We start from the raw sequence: 16613 nt of genomic DNA on the forward strand, positions 1-16613 counted from the left end.
GTGGCAAACTAAAAATTGGACGTAGAGGCTCTGCCAACGTTTGAAGGATAATTAGCGCGACGTTACGAGATAAATATCCTGCAGTAGCGAACGACTAGCATGGAAGAGAACAATGAATACCTATAATACTTTGTGAAAATGGCCGTTATTATTGAGTATAACGCTTTGTATATTTACATTTGCAGTGTGTTCTTTCAAGAAACAAATTGGGATAGTTAAGCGCCACTTCAAGGGTACGACGCTGTAGCGTAATGGGTTAATTCCTAAATATCTTGAAGGTCATTGTCCTATTTAATATTTATAGATTCTTGGGTGTTATAATGCCTCTGCTGGCGCAGCGGTTCAGCGATGCGCAATGCACAGCGATGGCAGGTGCTTCTAGTGGTGGTTCTTGCGCGACCAAGGTTGCTTTTATTGCGAAAGCAATACTACTCCCAAGAACGGCCTTGCGCGTAGTGGCGGCCACTTGGCCCGTTTGACCTTTCGAATGACCCCTGACGTCATACCGTGCCCAGTGACGTCACAGCGTGACGTCATGACAGGAGCGAGAGACGGGCTACCAACTCGGCTCGTCGGGTAACGGCGGCCGCTTGGCTCGGCGCGCCGCGCTCCTCCCGCTAGAGGCGCTGCATATGCAGTATAAGACACCTGCTTTCGCAACCTGCAAGGCTTAACTAAGGCTAAGCCCCCGCCAATTTTTTGTGACGCCGCAAGTCGCTACAAGGGCACGTGACCTAAATGGCCGTCCTGCCTCTTAGGTTACCGCGGCGACATCGGATTTTCTTTCGAAGGAGGCTTTTAACGCGTTGCCTGTAAAAGTAAACTTGGCGACCGGCGATGCCAGCTACATCAATGAATCCAGTAATTGTTCACCTGTAGGGCAGCTATGCAGATTATCCAAGCCGATTATTGCAGATTATCCAAGCCGGATCCCCCTAACTCTGGCGCGTAGCTCATGCTAACCGGCGTAGTGGCAAAAAGCGTTCAGAGAAGATGAGGAAAAAATATAGAGAGCGCTTAAGGCTGCTAATGTGCTCTGCATGAGAAAGCATTGTCTCATCATGGGCTGTGTTGCAATGTTCAATAATGATTCCTTTCTTTGTATGACCCACCTTCTCATTACCATAAAGCCATAAGGAAACCCGTACACGAGGTTAACCTGTGTTCTCCGAGAAGTAACGGATTTTTTTCCCTGCGATTTGCTTGCTGGCCTCGCAATCTGTAGGCCCTTGGTTCAATGCCACGCACTTTCGGAAGGATTTTTTTTTTCTTCTGAGCTGCAGACCTCACTGTCTTTGGTCTGCAGCTAACGTCATGCGAAAGCATGATGACGTCACTGAAGAATTTCGTGTCATGGGCGGCAAAGGATGCCGATTTTTGGTTGGTTGGTTTATGGGGTTTAACGTCCCAAAGCAACTCAGGCTATGAGAGACGCCGTAGTGGAGGGCTCCGGAAATTTCGCCCACCTGGGGTTCTTTCACGTGCACTGACATCGCACAGTACACGGACCTCTAGAACTTCTCCTCCAAAGAAATTCAACCGCCGCGGCCGAGATTGAACCCGAGTCTGGATGCCGGTTTTTGTTCTAATGGTACATATTATGCTTTCGCATTAATAAGTATGCTGGTTTCATTTGCTAGGGGTCAGTGACAGTGAGGATCTATGGCTCATCTTTGACAACCGTACCTTTCATGGGAAGCTTTTTTTTATGCAAAAAACAGCGCGAACAAACGGGGACGAGACGAAGAATACACAGGAACAGCGCTTGTTCCTGTGTATTCTTCGTCTCGTCCCCGTTTGTTCGCGCTGTTTTTTGCATAATGTATCACCAACTCGCCCGCTTAACTATCCCGTTGAGCTTTTTTTTATTTATAAATACTGCGGTCTTGAACAACAAGATCACCGCAGGTGGATACATAATTATTGTAACACCTAAGGACAAAACAAGAAAAGAAAATACAGCAGAAAAGGCGTCACCAGCAGCGAAATTACTACATCACACTGTACTGTATCGTTTCACAACATTAGAGTACATGCACTACAGTCATCGAGCCAAGCATATAACAGGTTATAATTGAGTAAATCAGAACAAATTACTGAGAAACCGAACACTCAGAAGTTCGTCACTTGTTGCAGCAGCGCCTCAAAATGTGACAAATAATTCTGTTCGACTATATGACCAGCAAGGTTGTTCCATTCGGTAATAGTTCTAGGAAAATAGGAATATTTGTAGCAGTTCGTTCTTGTGGATAAAGCTTTTACGGAAAGAGAGTGTCGATGGCGCGTTGCATAACCACAAGAGTAACTAACAATTTTCGAGATGTCAAGCTCTCACGACCACTGCCATCATTAGGCGTTCGCGAACGACTCAGAGACCGAAAAGTGCGCGGGCGACAGCCTTGCTCATTCAACACATATTCTGCCTTACCCGCACCAATATCCGCGGCGTTATTACCACTTTCTTCAATGCAGCTGGTTTAATTTACTGCTGGTTCTAAAAATTATGTTGACATTTAAAAGGGTTCGCCTTTCAATAAAATGTACTCCGAGCCTGACAGATAGAGAGCAGAAGTAATAAGGGAGTAATTACTCATTGATGTCAACCGAAGTGCAGCTATACGGCTACATAGGAAAGCTAAACAGCTTTCTCAGAAACTTGGCAGTTAAGGAAGGGAAAACTTTATTTACAGTAATGGTTCTTCTGCGGTTTGGGGGCTTCTTCAGAGACGTCTTGGTTCTACCCCCAGGAGCCTTCTCTGTCGAAGTCGTCCGCCTCTAACCAGTGGTCGGTTGCCCTCAGTCCAGGGCTCCGCTGGCCACTGCCGTCCGTTGAGCTCGCTGTACCAGACCTTGTTGGTCTTCGCAGCGGTCGCTGGACAGCAGAGTCTCCCACTGCTCCGCACTCGGGTTTTGTATTTTGGGGACCACGTCTATGTTTTGGCAGGCCCATGTGATGTGGTATAGTGTAGGTTTTTCGTCGCACCAGGGACATTTGTTCGTGTATATCGTAGGGTGCATTTTGTTTAGTATATGTAGGTTTGGGAAAGAGCCTGTTTGTAATTGTCTCCAAGTGACAGCTTCCTCTCTGCTGAGAGATTTGTGCGGTGGGGGATATCGCATTCTTCTGCCTCTATAGTTTTGTAGTATGGCCGAGTATTCCCTGGGTGGTGGCGCGAGTTCCGGGGTCTCGTCGGAAGCTCGGAAAGTAATGTATCCTCGAGCTATCCTGTCGGCCTCTCGGTTCCCTGCAACCCCCGTGTGCCCCGGTACCCACACAATTTTGTGTAGGATCTTGTCGTTTTGTTCTTCCCGGTTTTTAATTCTGTCACTCGCTGCGAGGAGTATACGGAGCGCGTGACGACCTATCCTGCCATTCATGTAATTTCGGCAGGCTGTTTGAGAGTCCGTAAGTATTGTTAGTGACCGCCCGGTTCTATAGCCCTCCGCCACCGCTAGAGCAACGGCTACTTCCTCGGACTCTGCAGCTGTGCAGCCTCGGAGAGACGCGCTGGTCATTTCGCGTAAAGACGAATCGACCACCGCCGCTACAGCGATTTTGGTATCTCCTCCTCTCCAAGACGCGTCTGTATACACGGTCGTGGCTTGAGGAGCGTATGTTTTCTCGATGAATTCGGCCCTCGCTTCTCTTCTGCCTCGATGGAGGTTGGGATCCATGTTTTTTGGTATTGGCGCTACCTTGAGGGTCTTGCGAAGCTCGTCGGGGATCGTTGCCGTCCTCGACAATTCTCGCATCTGCTCGCGGTATCCGAGCCTCTGCAGGAGCGCTCTACCTGTCGTTGTTTGCAACAGCCTGAGTTTTTGCGACTCATGCTGCGCCTCTCGTAGCTCCTCAAAGGTGTTGTGTAATCCCAGGGCCATGAGTTTTTCTGTAGACGTGTTGCGTGGTAGTCGGAGCGCTGTCTTATACGCTTTGCGTAGCAGGGCATCCGCTTGTTGTATTTCATTTTTGTTGAGGCACTGGTAGGGTAGGCTGCATGTGATTCGACTAACTACTAGGCTTCTGACTAGTTTTAGTGTGTCTTCCTCACGCATGCCATGTCGCCTGTTGGTGATGCGGGTGATCATGCGTGAGACTTGTAGCGGTGTTGCTTTCAGTAGGGTAAAAGTGTGAGTACTGCGCTGGTTGGACTGAACCCACATGCCCAAAATTCTTATTGTTGTCTTTTCGGGTATGGGCGTCCCATCTAGGTAGACGTTGAGTTTTAGGTCCTCGTTGGTTGGGACAGTCCGGTTTTGCTTGCCTCTCCAGACTCTCAGCAGTTCCGATTTCTCGGTCGAGCATGCGAGTCCTCTTTCTGCGAGGTATTGCTCTACACAAGAGGCCGCTTGCTGTAGCCTTTGTTCCTTCTCTCCGAGACAGCCCGTGTTTGTCCAGACTGTTATATCGTCAGCATACATTGCATGCCTGATGCCTTCGATGTTCTCTAGTTTTCGAGCTAGGCCTATCATAGCTATGTTGAAGAGTAGGGGTGAGATAACTGACCCTTGGGGTGTTCCTTTGTTTGGAGTGCGAATTTTTTCCGATCGAAGGTCTCCTATGCCGATGGTGGCAGTTCTATCGGACAGGAAGGCTTTGACGAAGCCGTGGATTCTGCGTCCGCAATCCAGGTTGTCTAGGCCCGTAAGGATCGCTTCGTGGCTGACGTTATCGAATGCCCCCTTGATGTCCAGGGCCATTATGACATTTCCTCCCGTTCGAGGTACGTTTCGCAGGACATCTTCTTGTATTTGGAGGAGAACGTCCTGCGTCGAGAGCTTCGCTCTGAAGCCGAACATGGTATGTGGTACACAGTCGTTGTCTTCCATGTAATTTTGCAGTCTGAAAGTTACAACCCGTTCGTAAAGCTTGCCACGTCGTGCCTTGGCAGTTAAAGAAAAATTCGTCCTGGTCCGGGGTTCGAACCCGGGACCACCGCTTCACCGGAGCAGTCGCTCTACGAACTGAGCTAACTGGGACGGTAATTTTTCTTTAACTGTGAACTTTCTTTGAGAGCTGTTTAGCTTTCCTTTGTAGCCCTATGGCTGCGCTTGGGTGCACGTCAATGAGTAGTAACTCCCTTGTTACAAAATCTACTCCACCTTGGGGGATTCTCCTAAACATTTGACCAGAACAGAAGTGATCTTGTTTAGTCCTTAACACAAATCAATCACGTTTGTGGAATAAGTAACAAATAAACATAATGAAGTAGCGTATTAACAATTACATTCAGATTTTTTAAAATAATGAAAGCTTTTGCATTTTTGAGGCGATAGCGTAAAAGGCCCCGTTTCGCAAGAAATCCCTTTTACTCTTTTATTGGTCCTCTAAAAAAAAGGTAAAAAAATATAAAAGAAAGAGAAAGGATGCCTGGACCAGCAATGCTTTGCCGGGCTTTACGCCAATTCAAAATAAATGAAAAATAACTAAATGTTCCAAAGAAGAAAAAAAAATTAAGCGAAAAACAGAGCATTAAAAAAAAACCCAAAAGAAAAGAAAACAAAAGGCTCGTCACAATAAAAGTTAGTCGCAGACAGATAGCCAAAGCACAGCGTGCAGTCTGCGGAATAAATAATAGTAATAAAAAAAAAGAAAACCCAAGTCACAGCAAATTCATGGTCACCGTAACAGTCTAAGAAAGCACAGAGCGCCGGCCACAAAATAAAAATCAGAAAAATAAAAACATAATCAAGGCAAAAGAAAAAAATTTAGGGGGCACTTTGACTGTCTAAAGTGGGTAGAGGGGAAAGCGTTTTCCGCACCACTTTCAGTGCTTCTGTGGCACTGGTGGCGTCACATGTAATTGAGTACTAATTACTAAGTGATGACAAATCACTAATTAATGGTTAATTAGTTATTAATGCCTGAATACTAATTAACTGCTAATTAAGCTTAAGCTTAAGCTTCGCCTTTAGGAGTGGAACGCGACAGCGTGCTGTAGCGCTGCCAGGGAGTCCACGGAACGCCACCACCCGTTCGGCGCGATGCCTTGCCGTTTCAACGCAACAGTTTTTGAGGAAAGGGAATGGCGCAGTAAATCTCTGTCATCTCGGTGGACACCTGAGAGAGAGAGAGAAAAACTTTATCATGGCAAGTGTGTTTAGACCCCCCTTGGGTCCCTGGACCACCGCACGGTCCCACTCTACGTCGTAACGTTCATGCGGTGTTTGTCCATGACGTCGGCACCCCGAAGCACCGCAGCAAGCTGCGATGGCGGGTCCGGAGACGAGAGCACGACCTCCCAGTCCTCCCAACTTGATAACGCGGGCTGTCCCTGCGGGGGAGGATCAGCAGGGCAGCCGAAAAGGATGTGGGAGAGTGTGGCGTGAGGGTCGCCGCACAGGGTGCATGCAGGGGAGGTGCCACAGTAGAGAGATAGCAGCTGAGGGGCTGAGAGAGAGCGGGTCTGGAGGCGTCTCCAGAGGATCTGTTGGGAATGGGTAAGGGAGGGGTGTGGAGGAGGGTAAGTCCGACGGTCCAAGCGGGGCATTTGCGTGAGCTCTGCAAAGGTGTGCGCCCGCTCTCTCGAGAAACCTGGACCGAGGCCGTCCTGAGCCCGGCAAATCAAACCTCGGGCCAATTTATCGGCAGCCTCGTTTCCTGGATTCCCAGAGTAAGCCGGCACCCACTGGAGCTCTACCCTGCGTGGTAAGTTTTTGGAGGGGGTGTTCAACAACTTCCAAGCAGGGGCGTGAATCCTGCCTCTCGCGAAGTTGAACAGAGCCGTTTTGGAGTCGCTAAAGATGTAGTTTGCATTGGAATGTACAAGGGCTAGGGCGATGGCGGTTTCCTCTGCCTCCTCAGACGTACAGCCCGAGGGAAGGCGGTGTGTGAGGGGCTGTGCTAGGGCTGGATTGTAACCAACAGCTACCGCTTCATGAGTTGTGCACGCGGCGTCTACCCAAATGGCGTCCTGGGCTTGTCCGTAATACTTGTGTAGAGCCTTAGCGCGAGCCATGCGGCGAGGGATGTGGTACTGGGGATGAATGTTCCGGGGAAGGGGTTTCACAACGAGGGGGGTATGAATGTGTCGAGGAATGGCTATAAGGGATGTCTGATTAGCGGGAATGTTGATGCGAAGGGAAGCGAGGATATGCCTGCCAGTTGCGCTCGCGGCAAGTCTTAGATACTGTGTCTGAAGGTGCGCGTCTACTAGTTCCTGAATGGTGTTATGCATGCCTAATTCAAGGAGCTTGGCTGTGCTAGTGCTGCGGGGTAGGTTTAAGGCTGCCTTGGTTGCTAGACGAATCATGGCGTTCACTCGCTCTGTTTCTATGCGGTTCAGCTTAAGATATGGGGTGGCGTATAAAATGCGGCTAAGTGTAAAAGCATGCACTACTTTCATGCTATCCGCTTCGTGTAAACCTTTGTGCAGGGAGGATACGCGGCGTAGAAGCTGCAACACGGATTGCGTGGAGGCCTTGAGTGTTTTAAGGGTATGATCATTGCGTCCGGAATCCTGCAAGTAAAGGCCAAGGATACGGAGGGTGGGGGTGACGGGGATAGGGGTTCCTTGTAAAGTGATTTGAATGGGCGAATTAGCTGCAGATTTCGGTCTTATGAGGAGAAGCGCGGATTTAGAAGGGGAGCATTCGAGCCCAATAGATGACGCATGAGCGGAGATGGTGTCAGCTGCTAATTGAAGAGTTTCCTCAATTTCTCCATCAGATCCGTGAGTGGTCCATGCCGTAATATCATCAGCGTACAAGGTATGCCTTAGGTGTGGGATGAGAGCGAGTTTATGAGCTAGGGGGATGAGAGCAATATTAAATAGAAGGGGGGAGAGGACCGCGCCTTGGGGTGTTCCAAGCTCGCCGAGTGTATAAGGTGGTGTGCTCAGCTCAGCTATGTGCAGGGAGGCAGTGCGGCCCGAGAGAAAGGCGCGAACGTAGTTGTAGGTATTTGAGCCTACCTGTAGTGCCTGTAGTTCTCGCAAAATGGCATCGTGTCGAATCCTGTCAAATGCCTTTGTGAGGTCAACCGCCAGAATAGCTTTAGTGAGGTGGGGGATCGTGTCATCAAGCACGTCATGTGTAATTTGTAGTAGGGCATCCTGTGCTGATAGATGCGCACGAAAGCCCACCATGCTGTGCGGAAAAAGGTGGTTGTCTTCCATGTACGTGGTTAGTCGGGCAAGAATTATGTGTTCGAATGCCTTGCCGAGACAAGATGTCAGAGAAATTGGTCGGATATTCTCTATGTTGATGGGTTTGTGGGGTTTAGGAATAAATATGATTTTTCCATGCTTCCAGGTGGCAGGGAGTGTACCTGACTTCCAGCACTCGTTAAAGTGGGTGACTAGATGAGATATGGAGGCATCGTCAAGGTTTCGGATGGCAGCATTGGTAATTTGATCTTCCCCGGGTGCAGTATTGCGTAATTTCAAAAGGGCTGCCCGAAATTCCGCCTCTGTAATAGGGGCGTCAAGCTGGGGTTGAGGTGGACCCGTGTACTCGGGGTGCTTGCAAGGGTCACCTGGGGTGGTATATGTTGATTTCACCTGCGCGAGGAAGGCGTTCGTGTCCTGCCTGTGGTTATGAGTAAGGCGGCGAATGCTAAGGCGTGTCTGGGTTTTAGATTTCGTGGGGTCTAGCATGTGGCGTAATAGGTGCCAGGCACGGGTTGTGGAGAGATTGCCGCGGAGATTGTCACAAATCTGATTCCAGTTAGCTTTGCAAAGAGTGGTACTGTGGTGTTCTATTTGGGTCTGAAGCTGTGCCAGTTTGAGTTTTAGTTTCCTATTGTGTTTTTGAGTTTTCCATCTGTGTGTTATGCGTTCTTGAGCTTGAAGGAGGTGCGCGAGCTTACTGTCAATTACGGGGGTGTCTGGGGTAGTGTCTAGCGTTTGGGTATGTTGGCGAATGTCCTCCTGTAACTGGGTAGTCCAGGTGTCTAGGTCGAAGGGTACCTGTGTTGACTGTACATGTTCCTGGCGAAATTTTCGTAGCTGGTCCCAATTAGTTTGTCTAACGGTAAATTTGCGCTGAGGGCGGCGATAGCTTAGTGTTATGCGAATTAGGTGGTGGTCGCTGCCTAGTGTGGTTTGGGTTCTTTCCCACTGCAGGTGGGCCACATTTCTTCCAAGCGTGAGATCTGGGCTGGTATCTGTAGTAACACTGTTACCAACCCGCGTAGGCAGGCTGAAATCATTAAAGATGGACAAGTGAAGAACCATCATTTCATTGCAGAGAACTGTGCCTCTGTGGTTTGTGCGCCGATAGCCCCAGTCCACGTTTGCGCAGTTGAAGTCACCGGCAATGAGTAGGGGATTTGATCCAGCCAATTGCGTCACGGATTTGAGGAGTGGAGGGAGTAGATTAACTGGCTGTCGTGGTAGAAGATAGCAGTTAAGAACGAACAAGGGAGATTGAGCAGGGGTTGGAGGTAAAATTTCGATGAAGGTGTGAGCGATAGGTGTGGTAATTGTGTGTTCCATGTAATGCAAAGAGTTGCAGACGTATGTGACCACCCGAGGAAGATCAGTAGAGTCCGAGGGGATAAGAGCGTATCCTGGAAGTTGTTTGCAAACGTTTGCGTCCTGAATTGCGATGATGTCTGGTGGGGATGAGGAGGTAGCGATAATCTGCTGCAGAGGATCGCGCTTACGCCGAAAGCCCCTGCAGTTCCATTGAATAATATGTAAAGAATTATGGTCCGTCGGAGGGGCCATACTGTAGGGTGGAGGGGCGAAGGAGGGGTGTGGAGGGTGGCACTGTAGGAGGAGAGGCCGGTGAGAGGCTATGAACAAGGAGAGGTAAACGCTCCTCTACCTTGGCCATGATGCTAGTTATGACAGTATCCATTAAACGGGTAATGGTAGTTTCAATCAGAATTTGGCACTGTGCAGTGACCTGTGCAGTAATTCGCTCTGCGAGCCTAGCTTCTAAGTTTTTGGCGAAGTCCTGAAATTTTGCTTCCAAGTCTATGGGTTGTGCGGGCGTCTCATCAGGCCTCCTCTTTTTCGAAGGAGGTTCGACAGGTGGCGAGGTGGGTGGAGAGGATGAGGGTGGAGGAGTTGGGGGTACAGCGCGGGTGGAGGTAGAGATGGCTGCCTTGAGCTGCCTTACCTCTTCCCGCAGAGCAGTCACTTCGTGGTCCTGGGAGGTCGGCGAATGAGTCCTGGCGGCCTTGGAGGCCCACATAGAGGTAGTGGGAAGGCTCGTTTGCAGCGGGGGAAAGTCCTTCTTGCTAAAGGGCTTTGTTTTCTGTGGCGGCGGGCTGCGTTGTTTCGGAGTTGTGTGTCTTGCCTTGCATGAGCCGGTACCCGTGAGGTGCTCGCCCCCACACAGAATGCAGATCGGGATGCAGGAAGGAACAGCTTGCGGGTCATGCTTGTCCCCGCACCGCGTGCAGAGACCAGTTTTGGGGTGGGGGCAGACATCATATCTGTGGCCCGGTCGGCGACAGTTGGTGCAGGCATCTGGACTGCCCTTGTACGCCGTGCATCTATGAACCACACTCATGTAGCGTATGGTATGAGGGACTGGTCCATGCGCAAAAGTGATTAATATGGAGAGCGTCCTCCCCATTCTGCGTGCTGCGATAATATCAGCGTCCGGGTTGCGGGTCTGGAGGTCTCGTAGCATCTGCTCCGGGGTTTCCGCCCAGTAGGCCTGCGAGATGACTCCACGTACCGCTGCTGGCGGCGGTGCGATGTAGGCGGCGATAGGGTAACTGGTTCCTTGGAGCACCACTTCCTTGAGTTGGACGAGGTGCAGGGCGGTTGTCTCCTGGTGGGTAGCGACGGTGAATGTGTTATTCGTAGGATGGATCCGGAGGTAAATGTCCCCTAGGTCCCGGCCATCGGCGGTGACTTGCAGGGCTTGCATAAGGGGCTGCGCCATGGCTCCGTTCAAAGCGAGCCCGCCTCTCGGTCGAAAAACTACCCGTATAGTGCCGGGCGGGAGTGAAGCAAGGTGTTTACTTCGCTGCGAGACTGCGTGCGACACGCGCAGCTGTTGCTGTTGAGCACGGTACGTCGGCTTAAAGGGCGCAGGGGCAGCCTCGGCCTGAGCACCGACGGCGGACACGGCTGTTTGTGTGGGTCCAACCAGGGTATTCGGGCTTGGTTCTCGAACCTGGTATGCGCGGAGTACTGCGGTCCACTCACTGGGTCTGGACGTTTCAGGGTCGAGGTTGTCGCCCTGCGCTTGCACCTCCATGGCTGTTGGGGTAGGTGCGCTGCCGGTGATAGGCCTAGCCTCCAGCGAGGCGAGGCCCAGCGCGGCGGCTGGCGAGGAGCGAACTTTACGACGTCGGTGCGGTCAGAAGTGAGGACTGGATCTAGTAATGGTTGTAGCGGTTGGAAAGCGCTCACCTTTAGGAAACGTTGTACATAAGAGGTGAGCTCTTGGGCGCTTGTTGCGCATGAAAAGAAGCCGAGAAGCGGTGACAGTACCGAAAGGCGGCCGGAGCGGAACCTCCTCTTCTTCTTCCTATCGTGGACACCTGAACCGCACCGTAGAGGAATGGAGGAAGTGGGAGTGAAAGAAGAAAGACGAAGATGGCCCGTAAGGAAGAAAATGAAAATTGTATTTGAGGAAAGAAAATCTTTACTACGTACAGGTGAATACCAACCTTTTCCACCCGATTCTTGGCCGATCCCCCAGAGTGGGTATGTGCCATTCTGTCGTAGGCTACAACAACAACAACAACAAAATTACGCAGTAACTGTCTCACATATCTCGGTGGACACCCGTCAAAATTCAGGGGGGGGGGGGGGTGCACTTTTTTGACCTAAAGTGTGGTCACTGATGTGTGGTTAAGATGTTAAGCTTCGCCTCTAAGAGTGGAACGCGAGAGCGTCTTGCAACGCTGCCAGGGAGTCCATAGAACGCCATCGCCCATTCTGTTCTACGCCTCGCTCGTCGGTAAATTGGTTTTTGAGGAAAGGAAATGTATTTCTCTCTCATATCTCGGTGGACACCTAAACCTCGCCGGAAGGGAAGGGAGGAGGATGGCAGTGAGCGAAGACACCGTATTCACTAGACGTGCCTTTGTTCATTCCAAACCATCGAGCTGGCATGGCGGAGTGGATAGCATGCTCGTCTCGCACTCCGAAGACTGGGGTTCGATTCCCGAGCTCGACCAATTTCTTACGAGGTTTTATTTATTTATATGGCCTGACTAGAGAAGTTAATTAGGCTAATTGGGTAATTAAGCAATTAACTAAGCTTAGTCCCACTTACTTGGAGCATCACTATATGGTCCCTTCAATTGTTTGCATGGTTACAAGCCAAAGTACAATTGGCCCCGTTTGAAATTGGCGCACTGTGACGTCACGACCGTTTCGACCAACTGAAAAGCGTGACATTCTATGTCGACAACTGCTGCTTACAACGATGAGACATTAAAGGCTTTCGCCTAAAAAAAAGATGCCCAGGCTTAGCTTGGTTAAGCCAAGAATGCGTTGCATATTGCGCGGCCTTTTTGCGCGAGGTATTGCTTGGCGGCACTCGATTTTCTCAGCAGCTTTTCTTCCGTGACGTATGGATGGATGGATGGATGGATGGATAGGAGCGCCCCCTTTGAAACGGGGCGGTGGCAACCGCCACCGTGCTCAGGCTTTTTTGTTTGTTTCTTTTTTTTCATTTCCCCCTTTTTGTTTTTCTTTTCTTTTTTTATTTTTAAAGTGGTTTGGTGACGTCACATCAACACGTGACGTGACGTCACCAAACCACGTGACGTCACGTCAGGTGGTTTGGTGGCTGCCCGGCCGCGCCCAAGGGCTGAACTGAGTGATTGCAATATGGTACGCATAAAAACCGAAGTCACAGTCACACAGTCAAGGACACAGTCACAGTCACACAGTCAAGACAGAGTCACAGTCACAGAGTCAGCGTGGTCGGCAAGGAGGTGGCGCTAAGTGAGCAATCTGTGAGGCAGGCGTTCCACCCCGGTCACGTGACCTTGTGGCATCATCCCAACCTGCCCCCCGGATAGTGAGCAAACTGGCTACCGTGGCAGGTGGCAGTCTTTAATTATTGGCCGCTCCGTAAGGCCTGCCGCTTGGAGCACCTGCCATCGCAGGGAAGTGGCTCATCGCTTAATTAACAGCTCAACACTGCACCATGATGTATACGAGGACTGCTAGCGATCTATCAATGTAAATTAGAAAATGGCTTTGTGGATATATGGGACTTAGCTCATTAAGGCAGAGCTTTTTTTTTGTTATATTGAAGACTGTGCAGAAGCACTGTTTGGACCGATTGCTACAAAGGCTAGAGGCTGGTCAAATATAAAAATCTCTTACAGCTCAGCCGCAGAGCGCGGATGACCAAACAGTTAATCAGTATGTGCACATTAGTGCAGGCTACCAAAAAACACTGAGCAGAAACCAAGCATAAGATGGGAGACTGCGAGAAAATTACAAAATACAAAAATAAGAAAGGAATACATGACTATAGAGAACAGCCTAACAAAACCAATCCCAAAGAAAAATGAGGTGTCAAGTATTCACGAAACAAGAGGTTCAGGAAAAATTTGCTTATATTTCTAATGCAGTTTACAATGTTCCTTCCAATTCTTTTTTTTATACTACTCAATAGTATCCGCGTTTCTATTAGAACCTCTTTACCGCTCTGTTTCGGCTGGTACATATCGTATGTCCTGCGATTTTGACTTCCTATAAAGGCCTAACTTTACTTACATTGTAACCATGACCTTTATTTGATGCCTTTGCCGTACCCACAATTCATAGCACAAGAGCCAGGAGCTTCTGTGCGCTCAGCCAATACTTGGCTTTGAGAAACATGTCGGAACCAGCTGCACGTGTTCCTAATGTTTTCCTTCAATTTTTTTTTTCAGAGCTCCTCGTCATGGTGGCAGGAGAAGAGGAGTTAACTGAACAGCAAAAAAAGGCTATAGAAGCTCATCTTCTTACCATTATGGGATGAAAAAGCCTACCCGAATAAAGCGACTGCCTAATAACGCCCACATAATCTCAACTGCGCATGGTGTGAAAATTCTTTTCCCCGCCTCATAAGTAGGCTTATTTGTGCGCAAAATGTCCCTGAAGAAAACATACAATTCTGAATTTTTGTGCTCTTTACAAACTCTGCTCACCCTATGTAAAGGTGATAGGTGGTCACAAATCACCACTAATAATTATGCAGACCGTTGTCACAATCACCTACACTCGAGGACATAAATGCTGGAACGCCGTATTCACAGCGAGGGAGAGAAGACCTATCATGTTCAGCGAAACCTGGTCTCAGAATGGAAAAAAAAACGTTTCTCCTCAATTATCTACTGACAATTTAACGGAGGAAAACTGCCGTACTAAATCTACAAGAAAGTCTCATTCTATTGTATTCAAGACATGGAAGTAAACAAACTTCATCGTTGCTTTTCGATGAAGTGTATGTACGGAGCGTCGATGCTTACAGCCTTCGTTTGCGAGAATTCCAAAATTGTCTATTTGATTCATTTCTGCATATTTGCCAAAAGTTAACTCTCAATGTGTTGGCGACGCTATGTCGCGACATACCCTTTGCACGTCGCGTACTCATTCTTTTTCATGGATTGTATACAAGTTAGACGTGCCAGCCAAACATTTAGCCTTGCATATTGCAAGCTGGACGAAAAACAAGAGGGCATGATTGTAGGGCTTCTTGTAATTCTGGTATATTAGCTTGGAATTTTAAGGTAGTTGACTTTTAATTATTCATATTTCTGCAAAAAGTTGTTGAACAGAATATTAAGTTTGCAGTAGATGACCCGCAATTATAGCTTAACAGTTTCCGCTCAGGTACATATATTTTGCACAGAGTGATAGGCCTTACCATTCGTATTAACCAGACTTTTGTAATTTCTGCGAAATACCTATGTAAATTATGTGGCAGGAAGATATATCCTTATTATACGTGTACGTATTATACGATGGCGTATTATAAGATGGCGTAAGTTAGCATGTCTTTGCTGTATTCGGACATACTACATTGCTGCGAAAGCTATGGCATAAATGTGCTCTTCTAACTTAGAAACTTTATTCTTAAGAGGTGTGTAAACTCTTAGGTGAAACACCATTGTACTGACCGTTATTGGTAGGATAGATCAAACAGCAACTACAGTATCTCTCCTTGTACGTCAAACTTTCTCTTGCACACGAAGTTATTTCGTAGGATGAATGGCTGTAGAAAAGAAGGAAGACCCGCGAACCATGCACATTGGGGCGTTCTATGAACTTACAGAGCTGTGCTAGGGCAATGCACTACTATCATGCAATATCAGCAGCCACTGCCAATACCGCTTGCTGCCTACAGAGCTACGATGTGCTAAAAAAGTGCGCCATTACGAAAGTTAGTATCACAACTGCCGCTAACTACAGAAAAGAATAGGTCATACTGTCATGTCCGTTAACAAATTCGATACTGTGAAGAATATTGTCAGGGTTAATGCATAACGCAATTTGTTTTGAGATTATGGGACAGCCGATGAAATTAACTATGGAGTAACGACCGCTTTTTCTTTATTACGCGTTGCCTGTTTGTCCTGCGCTTTTTTCTGCCAGACTTTGTTAGAACACCTTCAGCGACTGAGACCCCGACATGGGAAAGGTATGTGGCATTGTACAGCAACTTACACTTGTGAGAAAGTCTCGGTCATTTCGCGCAGTGTAACCGTCAGTAACACAGAGCAAAAGGACCGCCACGGGTGCCCCCACAAAGAGTGACGCAGCGAACAAATACTAGTAAAAGAGCACAACATCCGGGGGCTGTGTCCCTCTGTGGGAAAGCACCCGCCCTCTCGAGTTCTGGAGTGAAAACCGCGGAGAAATGAGCCTCGTGTTTAATGCATACCCGCCACCTTATACACAACCATAGGGGACAAAATGCCTGAAAACAGGTAAGACAAAGACGGGGAACTGCTTATTCAAGGATATAAATGAAGAGCAGATAAAAATGTCAGTTATAAATAAAACCTGATCAATGATACCCGAAATGAAACTGAACCACATTGCCTAGAGAACAGGATGTACTACAGCGCTCTTTGCATCATCTCGCGCGTGTAGTTGCGACGTCAGCTTTGACGTCACATTTAGGTATGGTTACAGGCTGCATCTTTCATGCGCAGGATAATCACAGAAAAATCGGGAAAGCGCATGCCAGTCAAGACGCTACGCGTAAGAAAAAAAAAAGTTGTCGTTATTACATGCTTAAGCGTCACTCAAATCGCGACAATGACTGTCCGCGCGACAGCACGAAGCCGTGTTTTTTTCTTTCGTTTCGTGGGTGTGTAAAAAGAAACTTTTCTTTGCTTTGTTTTTGTTTGTTTTTATGGGGTTTAACGTCCCAAAGCGACTAAGGCTATGAGAGACGCCGTAGTGGAGGGCTCCGGAAATTTTGACCACCTGGGATTCTTTAACGTGCACTGGCATCGCACATTACACGGGCCTCTAAATTTCTCCTCCCAAGAAATTCAACCGCCGCGGCCGGGATCGAACCCGCGTTTTTCGGGTCAGCAGCCGAGCACCATAACCACTGAGCCACCACGGCGGCGTAAAAAGAAACGATGGAAATGCTAAAGGATTTGATTGAATTTGGCAACGAGTTGGGGTTGAGAGATGCTGAGCTGCGTTCGTCGGTTGCCGCTGAGCAGAAGGAACGCGCTGCAC

The 16613-nt window shown here is 48.7% G+C and overlaps 1 protein-coding gene across 1 annotated transcript; it reads right to left on the reverse strand.

The window, feature by feature from the left end:
* Positions 1-6064: 6064 nt before the first annotated feature.
* On the reverse strand, positions 6065-11395 carry LOC149347435 (uncharacterized). Its single transcript, XM_089585576.1, has 2 exons — positions 10066-11395; positions 6065-6272 (listed from the first exon to the last, which is right to left on the reverse strand). Exons 1-2 carry the CDS (start codon positions 11158-11160, stop codon positions 6141-6143), a joined length of 1227 nt encoding a protein of 408 aa, XP_089441702.1. The 5' UTR covers positions 11161-11395; the 3' UTR covers positions 6065-6140.
* Positions 11396-16613: the final 5218 nt, after the last annotated feature.

This window comes from Amblyomma mixtum, chromosome 4, assembly GCF_055824585.1.
Source record: "Amblyomma mixtum isolate Tamu chromosome 4, ASM5582458v1, whole genome shotgun sequence".
Taxonomy (NCBI): Eukaryota; Metazoa; Arthropoda; class Arachnida; order Ixodida; family Ixodidae; genus Amblyomma; species Amblyomma mixtum.